Source organism: Pituophis catenifer, unplaced genomic scaffold (genome assembly GCF_029215685.1).
Source record: "Pituophis catenifer annectens isolate HBS135680 unplaced genomic scaffold, rPitCat1.0.hap2 SCAF_1, whole genome shotgun sequence".
In the NCBI taxonomy this organism is placed as follows: Eukaryota; Metazoa; Chordata; class Lepidosauria; order Squamata; family Colubridae; genus Pituophis; species Pituophis catenifer.
Genome location: NW_027256881.1, coordinates 69,231,602 through 69,251,181, shown reverse-complemented (window position 1 = coordinate 69,251,181; position 19,580 = coordinate 69,231,602). Strand labels below are relative to the sequence as shown.

Genomic DNA, 19,580 nt, shown 5'->3' with positions numbered 1-19,580 from the left:
CCACTCCAGTTCTATGGAAACAGAGACTCGGCTTCGTAGCGCCTTCTGGGTAGCATGGTTTTGTCCCGCCCATTTGCCGCAGTCTATGAGGGAATTTTGCTTCGCCGCTACTACAGCTCCCGAGATGCCTCGCGAGGACGAAGAGGAGAATGAGAAAATGGAGGGGGAGAGAGAGAGAGAGAGAGAGAAACGAAGAGGGCTTTCTCGAAACGGGAGGCGGGGAGGAGCTCGCGCCTGCGCCAACAGGCCCCGGTGGCGCATTTTCCCTCCATCAGGCGGAGGAGCGATCTAGGCGGGAGGGGAGGGGTTTGCGCTTCTCGCTACTAGAGTGAGGCGGGCTGAGGAGTGGCTGAGGCCGGTGAGGAAGCCGAGGAGGCCGCGGTAGGTTGAATCCGCCGCGCCGCTGAATCTCGCTTTACTTGTTTTCTCCGTTCGCTTCCAGAGGCTCTTCCAGTCGAGCGGCGGGTCTTTGCCCCCCCCCCTCTATTTGCTGTCAGGTCTCTTGTCGCTCCGGTAGAAAAGGCCGGTGGTCCTTTACGAGAGAAGTCTCCCCTTGGTAAACAGCCGGGGAGGGTGTTGGCGCGCTCGCTTTCGGTGTTTTGGCTTGAGCTGGCAAGAAAAGGAGGCGGCTCTTCTGTGCAAATATGACTGCCGGTTTCCCGGGCTCGGTCGATGAGAGGCTGTTGTCAATGTAAATTGAGAGCTTTTTTTGCCTCTTCCTTTGCCAATTTGACTGTTTCATAGATTTTGGGGGAGGTGTAGGCGCTTTTATTGTTCAGTTTGAAGTATTGATTAGTGTAAAGAAAAAAACGAGGATCTACTTTTGTGAAATTTCTTTTTAAGTACAAAGTTTCGTTATTTCTAACAGGCAGGAGCAGCTGCAGTTAAAATATTAATGTCTTTTGTGTCTTCATTCAGTTTCTAAAGAGTATTTTGAGCTATATTAGTATGTTCTTAGTTAAGTACATTTCGAATTACGTTTTGCTGGACTGTTTCAAGTTTTAAATTGTAAGATAAGGATGCCTAAGAAAACAAGTTCAGACTTCATTGTGAAAGGATCAGGGTTAGGTAAGTTAGGTAAGTCTGCATCTTGTCCAAAGTTTTTGTTAATTATAAAAACAGCAGACAGGAAGATAAAGTAGGGTTAAGTACTTTAATTAACCATGTACTGTCAAATTCTTAAGGAAGCTTGAAATTTTATTTCAGCAGGCAATGTCAAGTTTATTTAAGATTTCAGTATTTTAATAAATTAAATTGATACTGTCAATTTAATTTATTACACAAGCCATTACATAAGCTGTCATTACACAAGCCAATATGGAGTTTGTGATATAAGTTTTAAAAGAATATTCACAAACCATGGAGCTTTGAAAGTACATTACTGGTAGCCTTTGCTTTCCACCACAATTGAGCCCAAAATTTATACTGGTAAGCAAAATAGTTGTTAAGAGATTTTGCTCTATTTTACAACCTTTCTTTCCATAGTTGTTAAGTGAATCACAACAGGTAAGTTAGCAACACAATCATTAAATGAATGTAGCTTCCTCGTTGACTTTGCTTGTCAGAAGGTAGCAAAAGGTGATCACATATTCCTGGGACACTGAACCATCATAAATATGAATCAGTTGCCAAGCATCCGAATTTTGATCACGTGATCATGGGGATGCTGCAATTGTCTTGAGTGTGAAATTAAGTCACTTTTTTCAATGCCATTGTAACTTTGAATGGTTTCTAAATGAACTGTTCTAAATCAAGGACTACCTTTACTATGGCTTCCATTTGACTCCCCATGACTACAGGGAACAGTGCAGTATTGTATATAAGTATACCTCTTCCTTTTTCTGTTTGATAGTTTTCTTTTGAGTGCTCAATCAAGTTTACTATTCCATGAAGAACTACAGTTCAAATCCTGCTGAAATTTCTCAAGTTGCAAATTTGCAATTACTTTATAAAAAGAACATTGGCAAATGTTCAGCCCCACCCTTGTATTGGGCTCATCATGTGTTAATTTATAGTTCACTTAATTTTGGCTTACAAGATTTTTGTGAATTCCATAGTAGGTACCTACTTAGTTTAGTGTGCATTTATATGTGTTGAGGCTTTATCAGTTCAGGTTTTCATTTCAATACATGGATTTCGATGTATTCTTTGTGAATTTAGAGGAGATTGTTAATCGGGTCATTTTATTACAGTTAAAATGCTGCAGTAGTATATACTATTCTCTTTATTGTATATAAAACTAAAACTATTGGAAAATAGAAATTATATGCTAGGAAACAACTAGTTAGGTGCAAGACAGTCAGCAGTCTGATTGGCACAGGCCATATTATGACTGCAGGTTCTGTATTTAAATTGCCTGAGACAAATTGTTTTAGTGCATATCAGATGCAGTGCAGTAAAAAAAACCTTTAGAGGGAAGGAAAAAAGAGATAAAGTTCAAACAAGAACTCTATTAAATATTTGAGAATGATAAGTGTCCCATAAGCAGTACTTCAGTCTGAAGGATGAGGCATTATTATTAGACTTATTAGTATATAAATAGGTACATGCTCATAAAATTTTCATTGTAATATTTTCTGAGTAATGTGGTTGGCTGAACTTGAATAGTGTATTTAATGGTTACTTGAAATGACATCATAAATACTTTAAAGAAGTACCTGCCACTTCTACATTGGCACAGTGTTTTGTGACATTTCCTGTTGTCTCCTGCCTACATCAGATGTTATTACTACAGTCGTGTATACTTTAAGACTTCTTTCTTTTTCTTTCTTTCTTTCTTTCTTTCTTTCTTTCTTTCTTTCTTTCTCAGACTATAAGGCACTGCTTGGGAAACACATTTTTAAAATGGAAGAACTAGAAGATTCATCCAAGAGAATTCTTTTAGAGCCATACAACTATCTGCTTCAGCTCCCTGGTAATATATTATTGTTTGAATTATGGTGATGTATGAAATATATAAATTGGGATAGCCATAGCAATATCTTGGGTCTTGAGCTATGCATTTTTCATTTATTCCCCAAATCAGCTTTCACTTTGTTCCCATTGGTACCTAATCATCACTTTGTACTCTTCTGTTTTCAATTTACATAGCCTGGTTCTGCAATGATATACCTCTTTAACATATAAAGTAGGATTTGTTTTAACAATGATTTGAGCAAATCAATCTGTCTTGCAGATGAGCAAATTGATAATGGTTGAATTATTAATTTTTTTCCAATCAAATATAAGAAAGTTTCTGGCTTAAGTAATAGTATCAAACATGGGATAAAATAGCAGTTTGAAAAAAATCCAGTTTCTTTTTGCAGATTAATTACATATGGTAAGCAAAAATTAAACTGCTTTGTGCATTTTATGAATCTAGCCTAATACGAAATGTTTTTCATTTAAGATGTATAAACTGTGCAAGTTGTATTTTGTTAATAAACTCTGGCTTAGTGGAATATGTGAATCCCACCCGTTGTGTTTTGCATAAACCTATACTAAAGTCAAAGATTATAGATTAAATACTAATCTCAATTATTTAAAATATTATAGGATGCATGCTAATCTTTCACTTAAAATCAGCGACATCACTGTGTGTATTTGGAGAGAGAAAAAGAGGGGCGATTCAAAAAGTGTTTTTAAGACTGGAATTTTACTTTTTTTTTTTTTAAAGTTGATTTTTATTTCTCTTATCTAATTCTAAATTTAGTCTACACATAAACTGAATTTATTTAATACTGTAGAATGTAAATAGGTGAGTAAGCTTGCAGTATTAGGCATTTTAAAAAAAATCATTGTAAAAAATTTATAGCAAAACAAACAAAAACCCCTTCAATAGAAAATGATCACATTTCAAATTTGACTTTTTATGTTGCTATTTGTAACTCTTTCATAATCTGTAATGATCCTATTATGCCAATCATAAAATGTTTTTAAACTAATTTTCAGTAAAATATTGTACAATTATTGTATGAAAACTAAATATTTCTTTTGTTGGTATAACAATAATAACAATAAACATATTATTTATACTTAATTACATATGTGGTAAAAGGCATGCTTACAGACAAATGCATGTATGTCAGCTAGAGCAAAATTTTAACTTTTAATTTACATTTTGTCTACTACATAGCAAAATAAGAGAAAATTTCATGTTTCGAATAGAGCTAATGTCATATGAATATAATTTTAAGCTTTAATATGGTTATTAGCTAATAGCTTGGTACATCACCGTGCAAAGCCATAATATAGTTGCATTTATCATTAAATATAAATATAGACTTTAACTTTATTTTTTGTGATCTACCAAATAACAGAAATGGATGAAGGGAGCAGCCAGGGATTGAAATTGCTCTTTCAGTGCTTGCTCTTTTTTACCAGGACAAGCCCCAAGGATATAAAGATGTGAAAAAAGAAAAAGAGAGCAATTTTTTTAATGCAAGTGTTAACCAGTTTGCTTTTAAGTTCTTAATTTTTTTACTCAGCAAGATATAAGAATGATATTTAACTGTTTAAAATCTGTCTCCTATTTTAATTGTAGTTTTACAGATTTCTATGTGAAGTCAGATTTTTCACTCCTGTTTTTTGTAGCATCCTGAAAAGCTCTAGAATTCTTGAAAGCTTATTTTTTGACTTTTGAGTTTGTCCTAATGAAAATTACTCCTTATGAATGTTGAAGTTAAACCTGGTATAGGGGAAAAAATTCCCCTGTCCTTCCTTCTGGAAAGTTCCAGATATTAAAGCTCTGTACCATGCATATTTCCTTTTAAAAAAGTCTTCCTACTGTAAATTTTTCAGGTAAGCCCAGATACAGGACTCAGTTTCAGCTTTCTGGTAGCAGTGTTTTGAAGTTAATAATAAGAAATAGTGTGCCAATATTATGCTGATGAAATATGCTAATTACAATTCTTTGGTAGTATTAAGAATTGCAGCTGTCTTGTGTAAAGTTCTGCTGAGTGAACAAAGGCCAGTGGTGATGATTCACAATGTAATAAGATGCGGTCTGTAAATAAACTGGTAGTTCATATGCCTAAGCTTTTATTCAAAAAATGTCAAACTAATTCCGTATGACATTATCAGTTCTAATTGTCTAAAATTGTGTTAAAATTAACTATCACAGAATGTTTACAGAGGGCGTTATACAATAGCATAAATTATAAAGTAATATAATTGAAGTATGAAATATTTCCAAAATATTCAAGTTTTGTGCTCAAGCTTTGATTGAAAACTATCTCTCCCTATTCATTTAATACATTTCCTAGAGCTTATTACAAATAGATTATGTAGAATGAAAATGTACAGTATTATTTATATACTTTTTAAAATCATAGGTAAACAGGTCAGAACTAAACTTTCCCAAGCGTTTAATCATTGGTTGAATGTTCCAGAAGACAAACTACAGGTGAGTTGTATAACTTATTAACTGTTGATTTAACAGTTAATAGTTTTAAACATGGCAAAGGGGAAATATAATTACTTTTTTCTTGTTCTGTTTGTATCTAAATATTTAAAGTTACTAAGTTAAAGTTACTACTGCAGTAGTGTAGCATTTTAACCTCTGTGGTGGCAAGATATTGGGCTCTGTGCAACTGCTTCAGATTGTGGTATACTGCAACAAAATGTTGTTAGCAAGGAAAAGAGCAGTTTGGGCTTTCCAAACATTTTTATTTTGTGCTCTTAATGTAATACCTAAATAAGTGAGGACTACCTTGATAAATGTTGGGTATATTTGTTCATCAGGGACCAAATATCTCTTGAAACAAATCCCCTACTTTGCACTCTAATTTGTACTATGCAATGAAGAAGGCAGTTTTCCCACACATATCACAGCCTATTTGTCCCTCAAATATATGGGTATGATATATGGGCATGAGAAAACTACTTATTTGTGTCACATCAAATATATTTTTGCTGCTTCTATAAGCAATATGCTGAAAGAAGGTTGATGAAGAGCAAAAATAACTTGGTTAGCATGCCAAGCCAAAGCATTCATTTCTTGATTGCTGTTTTCAAACATTTTAAATACTTTAATTATAAGACTTAACATTATGTGTATGTTGTAATATCATAAAAATTAATTCTGTAGTCAGGTGTATTACATTTTATATCTATATCTATATAGAGTATATCATCTGTTTTCATTTGGGAGTTATTGTGCATATAGAGGTCATCCGTCATTAATTATATTGTGTAGGTTCGTTCCTACTAAAAAAGTCTCTCTATACAAATAAATATATAGAATTCAGACAATAGGGTGCATGGTCCCAATGGGAATGACAGTGTCAGTAAGATGGAATTAAAAGCCTACCGTAATTAGCAGAGAGAATTGACATATTGCAAGAAATGAAAATAGAAATAATCAGAGAATCTAAATATAGAAGAATAATAACAATATAAAAGTTTATTTTGTCTTTTTTATTAGATCATAATTGAAGTTACAGAAATGTTGCACAATGCAAGTTTGCTTATAGATGACATAGAAGACAATTCAAAGCTACGACGTGGTTTTCCAGTGGCCCACAGCATTTATGGAATACCGTATGTGATAAACTGTGCAAACTTTGTATATTTCCTTGGTCTACAAAAGGTTTTAACGCTTGATCATCCAGATGCTGTAAAAGTATTCACCAGTCAACTACTTGAACTCCATAAGGGCCAAGGCCTGGATATTTACTGGAGAGATACATATACCTGTCCTACAGAAGAAGAATATAAAGCCATGGTTCTGCAAAAGACAGGTGGCCTTTTTGGACTAGCTGTGGGCCTTATGCAGTTATTTTCAAATTATAAAAATGATCTGAAACCACTCCTTAACACTCTTGGGCTCTTCTTTCAAATTAGAGATGATTATGCAAATTTACACTCCAAAGAATATAGTGAAAACAAAAGCTTTTGTGAAGACCTAACTGAAGGAAAGTTCTCATTCCCAACTATTCATGCAATATGGTCCAGGCCAGAGAGCACACAGGTTCAAAATATTCTGCGACAGAGAACTGAAAATGTGGATATAAAAAAATACTGTGTACATTACCTTGAGAATGTGGGATCCTTTGAATATACCCGGAAAACACTAGAAGAACTTGAGTCTGAAGCTTATAAACAAATTGGATTGCTTGGGGGCAACCCTGAACTTACAGCATTAATTAAATATTTAAGCAAAATGTTCAGGGACAATGAAAACTAACAGTTAATCAATTGAATGTTTCTGCAAATGATTTTTAAAGGATCAAGAAAAGTTAAATTTGTTTTACAGTATCTAATTGCTCATATGAATTGTGCTGAAACTGATCATAAGGGGTAACTGGAGATTTGTGCATACAGTATATTACTTTGAAATTTCAATTTTCAGTTGCTTATACAAAATCATGTGACAAAAGTCAATTAAAATAGCTTCAAAATCTCTTCAATGATTTTGATTTCCAATCCGTTTCATTATGACTTAATTCTGATTGTATGACATATCAAAAACTAGTACAATATGACCTAATTTTTTAAGATGAGAGAATATTATGAAAAGAGGGGTAAAGGATGGTAGTACCCCAAAACCACAATGCTACATTGAAGGCTTTTGACAAGAGTTCCAATTGCTAAAGCAAAGTACAGGCAGTCCTCATTTACTGATCACTCATTCAACAACCATTCAAAGTTACGATGGTGCTGAAAAAGGAGTTTTACACCTGTCCTCAAAGCAGTAGCTGTCACAGCATCCCCAGTCATGTGATCATGATTTGGGTGCTTGGCAATGTGCATTTATGATGTTTGCAGAATCCCTCAATCATATGATCACCATCTGTGGCCTTCACAGCCAGCTTCCAACAAGCAAATGGGGGGGGGGGGGGAATCAGAGTTGCTGGTCATGGTCATTTGATATTAACTTATTGACTGTGGGGAATTCATTTAATGACTGCAGCTGGAACCGATGTCATAAATTGGCACAATCACATGACATTTCATTTTACAACCATGTTTTTTAGTGATGGAGTTGCCAGTCTCAATTGTAGGAGGACTATCTGTAATACCAGATTGGCAAATGAAATAAGTGGATACTAATTTTCCCTCTGCACTCTGAAAACCCATGTATGTATTATCTTTTAAGGTAGCTATATTCTGATTTCATGTACTGTACATATTAGAAAATGCAGAAAACAAGATCTAGTAAGGAATCAAATTGGTGCCATCCTTTTATTATCTACCGAAAAAAGGAGTGTTTATAAATGAGGTACTGCTTTTCTTCAAGAAGTACATTCTCAAACTGCTGGAAATTATCTTACTCTGAGTGAATACACTAATTCATTCCCCAAACTCTATTTTCTGCAACTTTATCAATCTGACCTAGAATCACTTCCAGGGGAAAAATAATAACTGCCAAAAAAAAAAAAAGTAACTAATCAATTATCCCGCCCCAAACAAGATAGTTTCACCTGGTAAATCTGATTTAGAGGCTCTGTAGGATAGCTTCATAGTATAAATAACGTAGGCAGATAATATGTATTAAAACACATGATTCCATTAGCTGAAGGACTATGCCAAATAATATTTTACTACCATCTTTGATAATTTTTGTGGATTTATCAATATAACATATTACATTTATGCTACCTGTATTTGTAGTCCCATTTGCCTCACTTCAGATTAGCTAGGTTTGGATTTTGCTCATTAATACTACAAATTGGCTGATACTGCCACACATATGTAAAAAATATATTTGATACAAATGTTTAAATAAACACTACGTATTTTAAAAATAAAAGCTAATATAAAAGCCAGCTATTTATACAAATCAACAAAAATGGTTAAATAGCTACTTTTGCAGAATGCAACCACTTTTTATAAATTAACACAGCCAGTGATATAATTACAGATTCAGTTCCAAAATTCAGAGCAGAAACAGCATTACTCTATAATTCTTTAAAATAGATGCATCGCCTCCCAATATCATGCTTTTACTATATGATCCTGGGAAAAGATGTAGCCACAGACAGATGTATGTTCACACCCAAAGGACCTTTTGGAAATTCAAAGCATTGCAGAGCCTTCGTAATTAGAATCTATTTCAGGGTGAAAATTGAATAATTTTATACCTCTCTCCCTCTCTCCTCCTTAGGTAGAAATGTTGGTGTGGGCAACTTAGAACTATCCTTCCTCTTCAATAACATTGCAGAATTGCAGTAGTTTAGTAACTTATTACCAAATAAAATGTTATTTACCAAAAAGCTTGGGAAAATTTCAAACAAAACCATCCTTGCTACCCAAATATTGACAATAATGAAGTGCTTCTTGGCTGGAAAAAATGCCTATTGTCCTTACCATTCTGTGACATTCCTAAAACGATACCAAGATCAAATAGCTGAACATCCATTACTGGAATCCTAAAATTCAAATGGTCTCTATCCCTAAAGATAGTTCCTACATTTAATGGAATGTTGCTCCTTTTCAGCTCATCAATCTTCATAACTCAATTCCAGAAATATAGCTGGCCAATATTCCTGAGAGAGACAAAGATAAGCTCAAGAGTGACTGGTTTCTTGAAATTCTAGTCTACTATACTGTGGAAAGAAGAAACAGTATTTCATGAGCTGAGGAGTAACTTAACTCATAAAGACAAGTGTTATTTCCATAAATAGATGTCCTCCTTTTTCAATTAACAGAAAAAGTAAAAAACACTTCAAGTGCAAAAGTGTTGGTCCTAATTAAGCCAGCTGAGATCTGCAGTAGGGCAGGTATCAAGTTTTGTTTGTCCCCTTTATTAATTGCATTGAGTTTGGTGGTTTGCCAGTACCTAACTTAAAATAATTCCTCACTGAATGCCTCCCAAATTTGCTCTAAAGGACTGCCATTTGTCAGAAATGGTGTAGGGTCTTCTGCTTGAGGGAGGGGGGGTCTAGATGACCTATAAAGTCCCTTCCAACTGTTAATTTTATGGCTTTATGTATCATTTACTAATTCTAGATTTTTTAAAAGAAAGATCTTCTCAACATTTTATTAAGCAGTAAGCACATTAAATATAATAATCAGTGCAGCATGTCATTGGAAAGCATCCAGAGTATTTAAATGTAAGCTGTAACGTTCATTGGAAATGAGCTTAAGAGCATGATGATTTTACAAATTGTACATTCTCAAAATATTTGGTGGGTGAAATAACACATACTGTGAAAATCATAAATTGGTAACTATTAACATCTGTGTTTTAATTATAAAAGTTACAGCTTTCAAGCGTTCAATATCAGCTTTTAAAAGTTTTTATGTTTTGGAATATGTCCCCCAAGATAATAAAATCTATCTAGAAAAGCCCTTTCTGTTAAGGTCATGCTGATTTTAATTGTTAGCCAAATGAACACTTTTCTGGACAGAAATGCAAAAGCTTGTTTTATGGACGCAAGAATTTCCCCATAAAGTACCTTATTATTTAAAACTTCTATTAGTTGTTTTTGTTCAATACATTGCATAATATTCTGGTCTTGATAATTATTTTCTCATCTTGAAATTACTTGAAATTGAAATCATTTTGAAATTAGATCCTAAAGTCTTAGTAAACTGCTACAGTACAGTAGTTTAGTTCTTGACTTACAACCACCATTGAGCCCAAAATTTCTGTTGCTGCAGTTGTTAAGTTAATAACATGGTTGTTAAGTGAATCTGGTTTCCCCATTGACTTTGCTTGTCAGAAGGCAGCAAAAGATGGATTACATGACCCCCAGGCCACTGCATAATGTGAACCAGTTGCCAAGCACCTGAATTTTAATCACTTGATCACAGAGAGTTTGCAACAGTGGTGTGAAAAACAGTCATAAATCACTTTTCCAGTGCTGTTGTAACTTCAAATGGTCACTAAATGAATGGTTGTAAGTCAAATACACCCAAAGTATATTTCAAAGAAAAAGAGTTTACCAAAATGATTTTGACTAAATATAAATACATTCTTGGACATAATAAATTCTTGCATACATATTATGCAGTCATCCTAGGAATCTGTCAGAAATACTGCATATATTTCAAGTTAGTTCTGAATCGTTCGGCACGTACAGAATATTCATTTGCGTACAGGAGAAACCTAATAGTACGCTCACATCAACAAAATAAAGCCCCAAAGGAATCCTATTAGCCGTCGCAGCAGAGATGGGTTTTCAGCTCTTTCCATCCCCGCAAACTGGCCCCTCTTCGCTCTCCCCACAGATTCGCTCCCCTCCCCCCGGGCTGACTCCGCGGTCGGAGTTTCAGCAACAGCCGCAGCTCCGGGCTCCAGCCGAGCTGGTCGGGAAGCCGGAGAAGCGACGCTCGGGGGCGGCGATGGGGAGCGCCTCCCTCCCAAGCCGGCCGCGGGACTCCCCGCTTCCTCCTCCCAGACTCGGAGGTCCCGCTTCCCAGCAAGCTGAAGCGACCAGCGCAGCCGCCGCCGCCTCAACCAGCAGAAAAACAACCATCCCGAAAGCGAGTCGCTCGTTCGCTTCTCCTCCGATCCCCCCGCCGAAGGGCTTCGGCCTTCCCCGGGGAGCTCGGCGAAACGCCCAGGGCCGGGGCCCGCAGCCTCTTCCCCGGGGCAACGTTACCTTTTGTTCCACGGCTGTCGCCCGCTCGCTGGTCCCCCCAAACCTGCCGCGGGAGGGGGGGGAGCGAGGAGGACGGAGCCTCCTCTCGACGCCGGGCCCAATCGCCCGGCCCCCGCTCCCGCCTCCGTCCCTCCAGCGATCGCCGGCCTGGCTCTGGGGCAGGGAGGGCTCGCCAAGAGGACGCTTCTCCCTCCCGTCCGAACCCCGGTGGCGACGGCGACAGCAGCGGCTCAGCTCCAAGCTGTTCCGTCCCCTCCCCCGATCCGATGCCTGATTGACGCATCGACGCCCGCCCTCTGACCGCCTTGCCCGCTTCGCATTGGCGCGCCACCCGAGCGGCCCGCCCACTCGCCATCGCCATTAGCCGCTGCCTCAGAAACGCTGATGTAATTCCCACTCCAGTTCTATGGAAACAGAGACTCGGCTTCGTAGCGCCTTCTGGGTAGCATGGTTTTGTCCCGCCCATTTGCCGCAGTCTATGAGGGAATTTTGCTTCGCCGCTACTACAGCTCCCGAGATGCCTCGCGAGGACGAAGAGGAGAATGAGAAAATGGAGGGGGAGAGAGAGAGAGAGAGAGAAACGAAGAGGGCTTTCTCGAAACGGGAGGAGGGGAGGAGCTCGCGCCTGCGCCAACAGGCCCCGGTGGCGCATTTTCCCTCCATCAGGCGGAGGAGCGATCTAGGCGGGAGGGGAGGGGTTTGCGCTTCTCGCTACTAGAGTGAGGCGGGCTGAGGAGTGGCTGAGGCCGGTGAGGAAGCCGAGGAGGCCGCGGTAGGTTGAAGCCGCCGCGCCGCTGAATCTCGCTTTACTTGTTTTCTCCGTTCGCTTCCAGAGGCTCTTCTAGTCGAGCGGCGGGTCTTTTCCGTGCCGCCCTTCAGCCTTCGCCTTGTTGCTGTGAGTCCCGTAGTCTCCTGCTCCCCATTCTGTTGCCTTACAGCCCGACGTGCCTACGAGCTCTGGATGTTTGGCGCTGTCAGCGGTGTGCAGCTGAGCTCTTTCTCCCGGTGACCGTAAACTCGGATGGGATGCAAGATCCAATCTGGGTCGGTCACCGGGATCGGAGGTTTTGTCTTGCGATCTTTCGGAGTCGTTCTGGAGCCCATTTCGTTTAAATGTATTTAAGTACAACACACAGAACAGCACCTGCTCTGCTAGAGAGAAATTCCTTGAAAATGGTCTCCAGCACGAATCCGAAAGCTTGGAAGACAAAACCTCTCTGATCCCGATAACCGACTCAGATTGGATCCTGAAACATTATCCTGGGACACCTATATTCCCCTTCAATCGGATGGGAAGCTTGGGGTTTTTTTTCCCCTCTTTAAAGGTATTCGGATTTCTAGAAACGGCATTTGTGATTTTCATGATAAACAGACACTCAAACAACATAGACTTTTAGTTCTCTATGTATGAAAAACTTCAGATAATTTCTTTTTTCCACAGAATGCAAGATTCAAAATTGAAGTAGTCGTTCGGAGGGAAAAAAAATTAGCCTTAGACAAGTTATTTTTGGCATTGCACACCCACAAATCTTTCTTTTTGGCTCTTGACATCAGAAATCCTAATACTGTATTTGACAAATTTCTTGCAGTTCAAGACATTGTGGAGTAAACCTTCAGCAAAATTAGTGTCAGTCTTGCTGTGGTGTTATTCATAGTAAAATTGCATTTTAGCTTAATTTTAGCAAACTCATCTTGGTCCTTATTATACGGACAGTAAACTGGCTGGGTTGAATAAGTATCCTATAAAGATCCAAATATTGATAGAGGCATTACTACATAGTTTCAAAAAATTACTGCATTGTAAATTACTGTACAATTATTTGATAACTGGATTTACTCATTTGCTGTTAAATTTTTAATATGCTCTTTAGCCACCTTCAGTTTTAATTCCTTAAGGTAGATGGTGTAAAGTACCGGTATATGTACTATTGTCTCACTAGGTGGCAGTACACCGATGACCTTTCTTGGGTTTAGTAAAGAAACAGAATCTTTTAAATGGAAAACCATAACATCCCAGAATAATGTAATATCACTCCACTTTCATATTGATGCCCTAAAAGTGTATGGCTAGTGATTTATATAGTCACTAGATGTCTTGCTCAGTCTGAACCTAGATATTATGAACTGTATGTGATTAATTTCATGAATGACATAATATATCAAAAGTATTGTTAATTCTTTCCCTAGATCCTTCAAGAAATACCCTGAACTCATCTCTTTTTCTTGATGAGTGATACCATTCCTTCTGATGCAGTTGGTCGAAGAATTCTCTGTAATGGAGAATATGGAACAGTACTTTATGTTGGTAAAGTTCCTCCTACAACAGGTAGAAAAAATATTTTTATATCGTATGTATTTTGTAAAATAAAAGGGTGACATCATTTACTGTTTATTTGTTTTGTAATATTTATCAGTTGCTTTAAGACTCTGAGCCACAAGGAAAAAATGACACTAATAATCAAATTCCACAAGACATAATATAATCAATTTTTAAAAATCACATTGATGTTCATTAATCACATTAGTAGCCAAAAGCTTGTTGAAATACGATAATGTGGTTTTAGGACTCTCCCAGAATGTAGGGACATGTAAAGCCAGGTGAATGTGTAGAGACAGCATGTTCCATAGTTTGGGGGCTACTAATAAAATAGTTACTTTGAATTCCTTTTAGGATTTATTATTTAGTAATCAAATTTATATAATCTGCCCAAAGGTGCTGTCTCACCAACAGCACCTTTGGGCAGCGCACAACAATCAGATGAAAACAACAAATGTTAAAAACATATATAAAAATTCATATTAGTACACATCGCAAAAGCCAAAAATAAACGCTAAGGGAGGATAAAAATAGCCACTTTAACAATGGAGTTATCTAAGCAAGTCTTTCTCCCTGGGAATTATAGGCCTAATAACATCGGCAGGTCTTGGGGGCCCTTCAGAATATCAAAAGAGTTGGAGCTGATCTAATTTGGGGGGGGGAGGTTTGATAAGGCAGGAGTCATGGGAGAGAAGACATGTCTCTTGTGACCCACCAAATATAGCTCTCTAGTCAATGAAACCCTCAGCATGACTACTGTGCCAGGGGTGGACTTACATAAAGGTAGTCCCTCAGATAGTCCAGTCTTATGCATGAAGGTCTTTAAAGGTTAAAACCAGCAGCTTGAATTGAACTCGCATGCAAACTGGCAATCAATGCAGCTCATAGAGCAGAGGTATAGCATGCACTGTTCTAGGAGCACACATACAGTTGCAAGAAAAAGTATGTGAACCCCTTGGGATTACATGGAGTTTTGCATGAATTGGTCATAAAATGTGCTCTGAACTTCATCTAAGTCACAACAATAGAAAAACACAGTCTGCTTAAAATAATACTACACAAACATTAGATGTTGCCATGGTTTAATTGAACATAACATGTAAACATTCACAGTGCAGGGAGGAAAAAGTATGTGAACCTTTGGACTTAATAATTGGTTGACCCTCCTTTGGCAGCAATAACCTCAACCAAATGTTTCCTGTAGTTGCAGATCAGACCTGCACAACGATCTGGAGTAATTTTGGACCACTCCTCTTCACAAAACTGTTTCAGTGTAGCAATATTCTTGGGATGTCTGGTGTGAATCGGTCTCTTAAGGTCATGCCACAGCATTTCAATCGGGTTGAGGTCAGGACTCTGACTGGGCCACTCCAGAAGGCGTATTCTGTGGTGTTGAAGCCATTTTTTTGTTGAATTACTTGTATGCTTTGGGTCATTGTCCTGTTGCATCACCCATCCTCTGCAGAGCTTCAGTTGGCAGACAGATGATCGTACGTTTTCCTGCAAGATGTCTTGATAAACTCTGGAATTCATTTTCCCATCAATGACAACAATCCGTCCAGGCCCTGAGGCAGCAAAGCAGCCCCAAACCATGATGCTCCCTCCGCCATGTTTTACAGTGGGGATGAGGTTTTGATGTTGGTGTGCTGTGCCTTTTTTTCTCCACACATAGTGTTGTGTGTTCTTCCCAACAACTCAATTTTGATTTCATCTGTCCACAGTATATTTTGCCAGTAGTGCTGTGAAACATCCAGGTGCTCTTTTGCAAACTTCAAACATGCTGCAATATTTTTTTTGGACAGCAATGGCTTCCTCCGTGGTGTCCTCCCATGTACTCCATTCTTGTTTAATGTTTTCCTTATTGTAGATGTGTAACAAAAATGTTAGCATGTGCCAGAGATTTCTGTAGGTCTTTAGCTGACACTCTAGGATTCTTCTTTACCTCATGAAGCATTCTGCGCTGTGCTCTTGCAGTCATTTTTACAGAACGACCACGCCTAGGGAGAGTAGCAACAGTGCTAAACTTTCTCCATTTGTAGACAGTCTGTCTTACCGTGGACACATGAACATCAAGGCTTTTGGAGATACTTTTGTAACCCTTTCCAGCTTCATGCAAGTCAACAATTCTTGATTGTAGGTCTTCTGAGAGCTCTTTTCTGCGAGGCATGGTTCACATCAGACAGTGCTTCTTGAAACCAGTAAACCCAAAACAGGTGTGTGTTTTTAAAGGGCAGGATAGCTGTCAGCAACATATCCAATATCATCACACTGATTGGAGTCAAGGTTGGCTCATTCCTGGCTCCAATTAGCTCTTGGAGAAGTCATTAGGCTAGGGGCTCACATACTTTTTCCTCCCTGCACTGTGAATGTTTACATGTTATGTTCAATTAAACCATGGCAACATCTAATGTTTGTGTAGTATTATTTTAAGCAGACTGTGTTTTTCTATTGTTGTGACTTAGATGAAGTTCAGAGCACATTTTATGACCAATTCATGCAAAACTCCACGTAATCCCAAGGGGTTCACATACTTTTTCTTGCAACTGTAACTGCCCGCACTACTGTGTTCTATACTAGCTGAACATTCCGGATACTCTTCAAGGGCATCCTCATGTGGAGCACATTGCAATTGTCCAATCTGAAGGTGATCAGGCCATGAGTGGCTGTAAACAAAGCTGTGCAAAGACCCCCGTAGTTTTAATTTCCACCTGTTCATCAAGCAGGAGTTATGACTCTAGAAGGGCTCTCAGATTACGCACTGGGTCTGTCTGGAGTAGTGTGACTCCATCCAAAGATGATATAGTCTTGGAATCAGTGGACCCCAAAATACAAATCTATTCATCTTGCCAAGGTTCAGCTAAAGCCTGTTGTTGCCCACCCAGACCCTCACTGCCTCCAGATGCCAGGATAAGATATTCACAGCATTGCATAACTCACCAGGGATGGAGATATATAATCGGGTTATATGGGCGACAGATAAGCTCTCCCAGCAACTTCTTGTCTGACTCCTGATTGAACAGGATCAAGATAATTTGCTTCCTCTAAGGTCCTCTAAATCTGTTGCATGACCACCTTCCCTACCAACTTCACCAAGAAGGGGAGGTGAGATACTGGACAAAAAGTGTCTAGTATAGTAGGATTCTGCAATGTCTTTTGGCGGTGGGGGACAAGCCACAACCCCTTTAAGAGATAATGGAACAAAGAAAAATTAACTACTGTCAGAACCCATTCACACAAAACACTCCCCGGGCCACTGTGACAAGCCAGGAGGAACTTGGATCTAAAGAACAGGTAGTTGAGCTCATAGTCCTGATGATTCTATCCATTTCCTCAAGTCTGAACCATTCCCAAATAACCAGGCAAGACTCCTCCCTAGGAATCTCCTCTAGACCTGTGACAAGGCCAGTATTCTAATGGGTACAAATTTAAGCAACTTTATCTGACAGGTACAATGCAAGTTCCTGTGCCTGCCCCTGTAAGAGGTTCTCTAAGCTCTCTTATCCAAGAGGGTCCATGCTACCCAAAACAAAGCTGCAGGTTTGCAATCTCCAGATACAATAACGGCAGAGAAATACTGGTGCTTCATCATTCTTACCATCACAACATAGACTCTAACCGGTGTTCACTTGAGTTCATCCTTTATTGAGCATCCATAATCCGTAAGTCTCTTTTTTCATTTCTCTCACTCATCTGTAAACCACAGAGAGCGTTGGGATCCCACACTGGGCAGAGATCACATAGGCGGGATCCAATCCAAGGCCTCAGCTGTTCCCTTATTCTAATTGGCAGCCAAGACTTCAAATGGTCCGTATAGCAAACCAATAGGGATAACCTCCAATTTGTTCTGAAACTGTTCTGGATCCAATAATCACTAGGACTGGACTAATCTAACGGTCCAACCTCCCTGTGGTACCTGATTGTGCTAGCGAATCACTTAGAAATCAGGGCATGATCCAGCCGTGATAAAGGAGAGACCTCCCAATTTCAGATCACGTTGCCACTGCTTCAACAGGAACACCAAATCCAGAGAGTGACCACTATCCCGAGTCAGGTTCTGGATGACCTGGGATAGGCCATCGCTGTTTTGGAAGCCAAAGCCATCTCAGTCTATTCCTATGGAAGGAAGATTAAAGTCACCCCGAAGCATAAATCTGGGGAAATCCACTGCCAACCCAGAAACAGAGTCAAGGAACTCAAGCAGGGAGGTTGCCATGCAGCAGGAGATTAGTACAACAGCAGCATTCCCAGATGATCCCTAGAGCCCAACTTAATGATCAGGGTTCCACAAGTGGGGACAAGTGGAACAATGTCCCTGAAAACTGTAAGAGATTCCCTGGTGACAATCACCACACAACCCTATCCCTGCTGTAGAGGCTTGGTTGATGTCACACTTGAAACTCAGACAAATTTCAGGAAGGGAAACTCCCTCTTCTGGACCCAGCTAGGTCTTGGTAATAGTGTCATCTCATCCACAGTCAAATCACGGACAAGTGGGCTTATTATAAACTGACATGGCATTTAGCAGTAGCAACCAGAGAGTAAGGTCATTGAAGGTCTATTGACGGGGCATTGGGGCTGAGATTAAGAAGATGGAACTTGGAGCTGTTAACAAAACAATAGATCCATGGTTTCTGAGAGTGACCCCCTTGATGTCTCCCACCTTATCTCTCCATGCCCATCACCACTATAGTACTTTGGTCTGCCTCTATCCCCCAAATAGTAACTCCATCCCCTTATCCAAGCCCTTTAGATCCCAGACCTGGGAACCCACCTACTGTCCTTGCCAAGTATCCTTGGGAGGCAAAGCCAGGCACCCTGAGGCACTTAACTTCACCAGGTCTCAGTGCAGAGTACCCAGTAGTCACTCCTCCACAAGCTCACAGTGCACACATCGCGCACACACACACACACTTACTTTATGCAAGACATCTTCCCTTGCTACTTCCACCAGAGGACAGGGGCTCACTTCCTCCTTCACCTTTATCAAATCTTCCTCCGACTCTTACCTATTGGAAGGAATCAACATTCTCATACCCACTAGTATCCAAGGACACCCCTCCCCTTCTGCTTCCATTAGCTGTGAGAAGTTTTCCTCCCATTCACTACCACCAGATCCACTTCTGATTCATAGGAAAGAGAGAAAGGGAGAGTTACTCAGACAACAGTGGGAAACTCCAAGTCCAGCTGTTAAACATTTTTCTATTAACTCCCCCCCCAATCCTGGGGTCCTTCAACACCATACTCCATAGAAGCAGCCAGGCAATCCAAAAAATCCCGCCACCGGGCTGCATAATAGACATTTTCCTCCTCTGGGAAATAGCCTGAGTGGTTATCCAGCCCAAATACATCCCTGCAGTAGTGGATGCTTCAGGAATAGTCAGGACAGTCTGAGAATGTGAGAAATGCCACAGCCTAATTTTGAAAAGTCACCCAGTTCCCAAGCATGGCAAATGTAGTTGGCATGGCAGGCATGGTTAGTGTTTCAAGACAGCAGGTACTTCTGACCTCTCCCAGTTCTCCCATTGAGAAAATCTAGATTGGGCCAGGTAGTCTAATCCAGCAGTCTAACCTCCCTGCCTCCTTGAGTATCAATCCAACATCTCACATGCACACAGCAAACAGAAAACAAAGCTAGCATAAAATCACAAGGATAGAAGTTCTGATGCTTCTGCTCCGTCTACCATCTTAACTAGAAGCTGCATAAACTAAATCAGTCTTCTTTTGACATGTTTGAC

At 39.4% G+C, this 19,580-nt stretch overlaps 2 protein-coding genes across 4 annotated transcripts in view; both read left to right on the top strand.

Moving 5' to 3' along the window:
* The first annotated feature begins 225 nt into the window (after positions 1-225).
* On the top strand, positions 226-7,404 carry GGPS1 (geranylgeranyl diphosphate synthase 1). Of its 3 annotated transcripts, none has more exons than XM_070932551.1 (4): positions 226-381; positions 2,810-2,914; positions 5,313-5,383; positions 6,404-7,404. In XM_070932551.1, the coding sequence occupies exons 2-4, from the start codon at positions 2,845-2,847 to the stop codon at positions 7,163-7,165; spliced, it is 903 nt and encodes a 300-aa protein (XP_070788652.1). In that variant the 5' UTR covers positions 226-381; positions 2,810-2,844; the 3' UTR covers positions 7,166-7,404. The 3 variants fall into 3 exon arrangements, with proteins under 3 accessions (XP_070788652.1, XP_070788651.1, XP_070788653.1); XM_070932550.1 differs by lacking the exon at positions 226-381 and adding an exon at positions 418-691; XM_070932552.1 differs by lacking the exon at positions 226-381 and adding an exon at positions 713-1,428.
* Positions 7,405-12,162: 4,758 nt separating this feature from the next.
* The window catches only part of TBCE (tubulin folding cofactor E), a 30,020-nt gene continuing 22,602 nt past the window's right edge, over positions 12,163-19,580 (top strand). Inside the window, exons 1-2 of the mRNA XM_070932546.1 lie at positions 12,163-12,423; positions 13,716-13,854. Coding sequence (XP_070788647.1) covers positions 13,755-13,854 — 100 coding nt within the window. The 5' untranslated portion in view covers positions 12,163-12,423; positions 13,716-13,754. The remainder of the gene's footprint in view (positions 12,424-13,715; positions 13,855-19,580) is intronic.